At 42.3% G+C, this 2,577-nt stretch overlaps 1 protein-coding gene across 1 annotated transcript; it reads left to right on the top strand.

The window, feature by feature from the left end:
- Positions 1 to 625: 625 nt before the first annotated feature.
- On the top strand, positions 626 to 1,847 carry LOC143736708 (uncharacterized). Its single transcript, XM_077227349.1, has 5 exons — positions 626 to 777; positions 862 to 893; positions 1,099 to 1,320; positions 1,507 to 1,666; positions 1,753 to 1,847. Exons 1-5 carry the CDS (start codon positions 738 to 740, stop codon positions 1,845 to 1,847), a joined length of 549 nt encoding a protein of 182 aa, XP_077083464.1. The 5' UTR covers positions 626 to 737.
- The last annotated feature ends 730 nt before the right edge of the window (positions 1,848 to 2,577 follow it).

The following is a 2,577-nucleotide window of genomic DNA, read 5'->3' as shown; positions in this document are numbered from 1 at the left end:
TATATGTTTCCTTTTTGTGTAACGCAGTATTATGTTTACATTGTTTTTAGTTTATCTTTTTAAAATATCTAAGTTAGTAATCTTTGTTCTTGCAGTATGCTGCTAGTCCAGTAGCTAACGTTAGCAAGTGTTAGCTAACACATGCTGTTTTGCCTTTGTTACTGTACACACTGAGGTTAAGCAATGTTGCTAGTAACGTTACATGTAGAAATGTAATTCGCTACTTACAGTAGTTAGCCAAAGCTTTACATCTAGAAAGACTACGTATAACTTGTGTTTTTTTCTAACAAAACATAACATAATAATGTATATAAGTTGTGTAAATTATTTTGTTTGTCCGAACAAGTATGCTGCTAGTTCAGTTCACAATGTAGCAACAGTGGTTAATATTGGTTCTCTTTGATCACTGCAGCAAGCTTTATGGAATAGAACATGTGACATACAACATGCATGGATTGGTTTGGTGCACCTCAGACAAGATGCCAAAAAGTATGGTGTCCTTGATAACATCTCATGCTTCCCATTTGAAAACTTCCTTGGGTGCCTGATTAAACAATAGGAGAAAGTCATCGCTCAGTTATTGGCCCTTGGACCCCCCTGGCACTTCAGCATGAAGTTTTCTGCTATGAAGGTATATTCTAGGCCTATGTCTTAGTGTCCAGTGTTTTAACAGTATTGAAAATAGTGCCTTTAGTTGTATATTTTTTTTTTTAATGTAGATTTCCAGAGACTCCAGAATGGAAAAACAAGCCCTGAGGGAAAGCAATGCACCAGCAGGTGAGAACATGCACACTTTCTTAAATTTAACTTTTTTTGTGTGTGATGTAGGTCCAAAATTACCATATGCCTTTCATTTTGTAGCTTCAGATGACAGCGGCTCACTTCGAGAGCAGGTTAAGCAAGTTGGGACAATGTTGAAGACGTTTGCTCGCACTGGGCAATCAGGTACAACTTGCAAACAACGCAGGCGTTGGTTGTTGGTTTAATTCCCACTGGGGCCATCTGTACATGTAGTAGACCAAGAGATAACTGTCATAGTTTAGTAATTGAGGGACCAGGACTGACTACTTTATTCTTTTATTCTGGGAACCCCTGTAGGTGCAGATCAGACCCCAATGCTGCAACGTCTTGGAGAGTGTGGTGATGGTGTGCGTAGCATGGACAACAAAATGGACACTATGCTGCAACATTTTCAGTGCCAATGTGTCTGTTGGAGAGTTATCCCTACCAGGGGATCTGTTACTCCCCCTGGACACCCAGGAAGATTTGGCGTTACTTGACAACAGTATGAGGCAGGATAAAGAGCTCCAGGAACAATTTGTAAGTGTGCTGATTTCGTTTATAACGCCATAGTAAAAAAAAAAACAGTCATTTTTTTTTCTTCTAAAAATTAAGATTGTACACTGCATATTCTACAGTCTGAATCCACAGCCTGTTTCATTTTAAATTTATGAGAAGCTTCAGAGAAATGTAATTTGTTACGCTTTTGTTTTTTTGTATTTTCAGCTTCGGTTTTTGGAAATCACATGTGGGAGGGACCTAAAGACAACCGTGTGGCGAATGCTTCAGAGTATCTTCTCTAATCACCTTTCCATCAATACAACCTGGACTGGTGTAGGGGATAAAGCATGTTTTAGAGACCTTTTCCTGAAGACCATTGTTCAAAGTAAGTTGGATATTTTTTTTATATTTAAGTAGATGTGTATGACCTTCTGCCATTCAAATGGAATGACAGATCTTTATTTTCTACAGGAGCCATCCGGAAGAACCCGGCGACCCAGGATGCCACTGTTGAAGCGATCCTGTCACGGAACACACACTGGAGGCAGAAAATCCAAAAGCAGTAATTTAATATAAAAGGGCAATCCAAACTCTTAGTCATCCAGGCAGGGGTCAAAAGTCCAATAAGGCAATCCAAAACATAAAATACAAACGAGAACCAGTCTGATACAAATAACGGAAGTGTGGGGACATAATACAAGGACTCCGTGACACATACTGAAACAGACAGGGTTATATACACAGGGAATCGACAATGATAATGGGGAATTGGCTGAGTGCAATGATCAGTGATAAGAAACAGCTGAGTGCAATGATGAGACAAAGGATCGTGGGAAATGTAGTTCATAAGTGAAGGACACCGTGGGAAAGGAGGACATCTAGTGGACATCAGGGGAACACAAACCCAACACTGTGACATAACCCCCCCTCTACGGAGCGGCTACCAGACGCTCCATGACAACAACAAGAAACACAGAAAACACAACACAATATAATACAAGAGGTTCAGGAGGGAGGTTGAACGGTGGAGGATCAGGGGGAGGGAAGGTGGGCCAGGTCCATGAAGGGAGACAGGAACAAGGAGTGAGGGTTTAACCGGGGACCGGGGCAAAACAAAAAATCTATCGGGCATCCAGGGGTAAACACAAAGTCTATCGGGATGCCAGGGCGAAACGCACAGTTCATCGGGAGGCCAGGGCGAGACGCAAAGTCCATCGGGCGGCCAGGGCGAGACGTAAAGTCCATCGGGCGGCCAGGGCGAAGAAGACCTCTCGGGCGGCCAGGGCGGCAAAGACC

Source organism: Siphateles boraxobius, unplaced genomic scaffold (genome assembly GCF_051911475.1).
Source record: "Siphateles boraxobius isolate OS27281-9 unplaced genomic scaffold, OSU_SipBor_1 130, whole genome shotgun sequence".
Classification (NCBI taxonomy): domain Eukaryota; kingdom Metazoa; phylum Chordata; class Actinopteri; order Cypriniformes; family Leuciscidae; genus Siphateles; species Siphateles boraxobius.
This window is presented reverse-complemented; position numbering and strand designations above follow the sequence as displayed.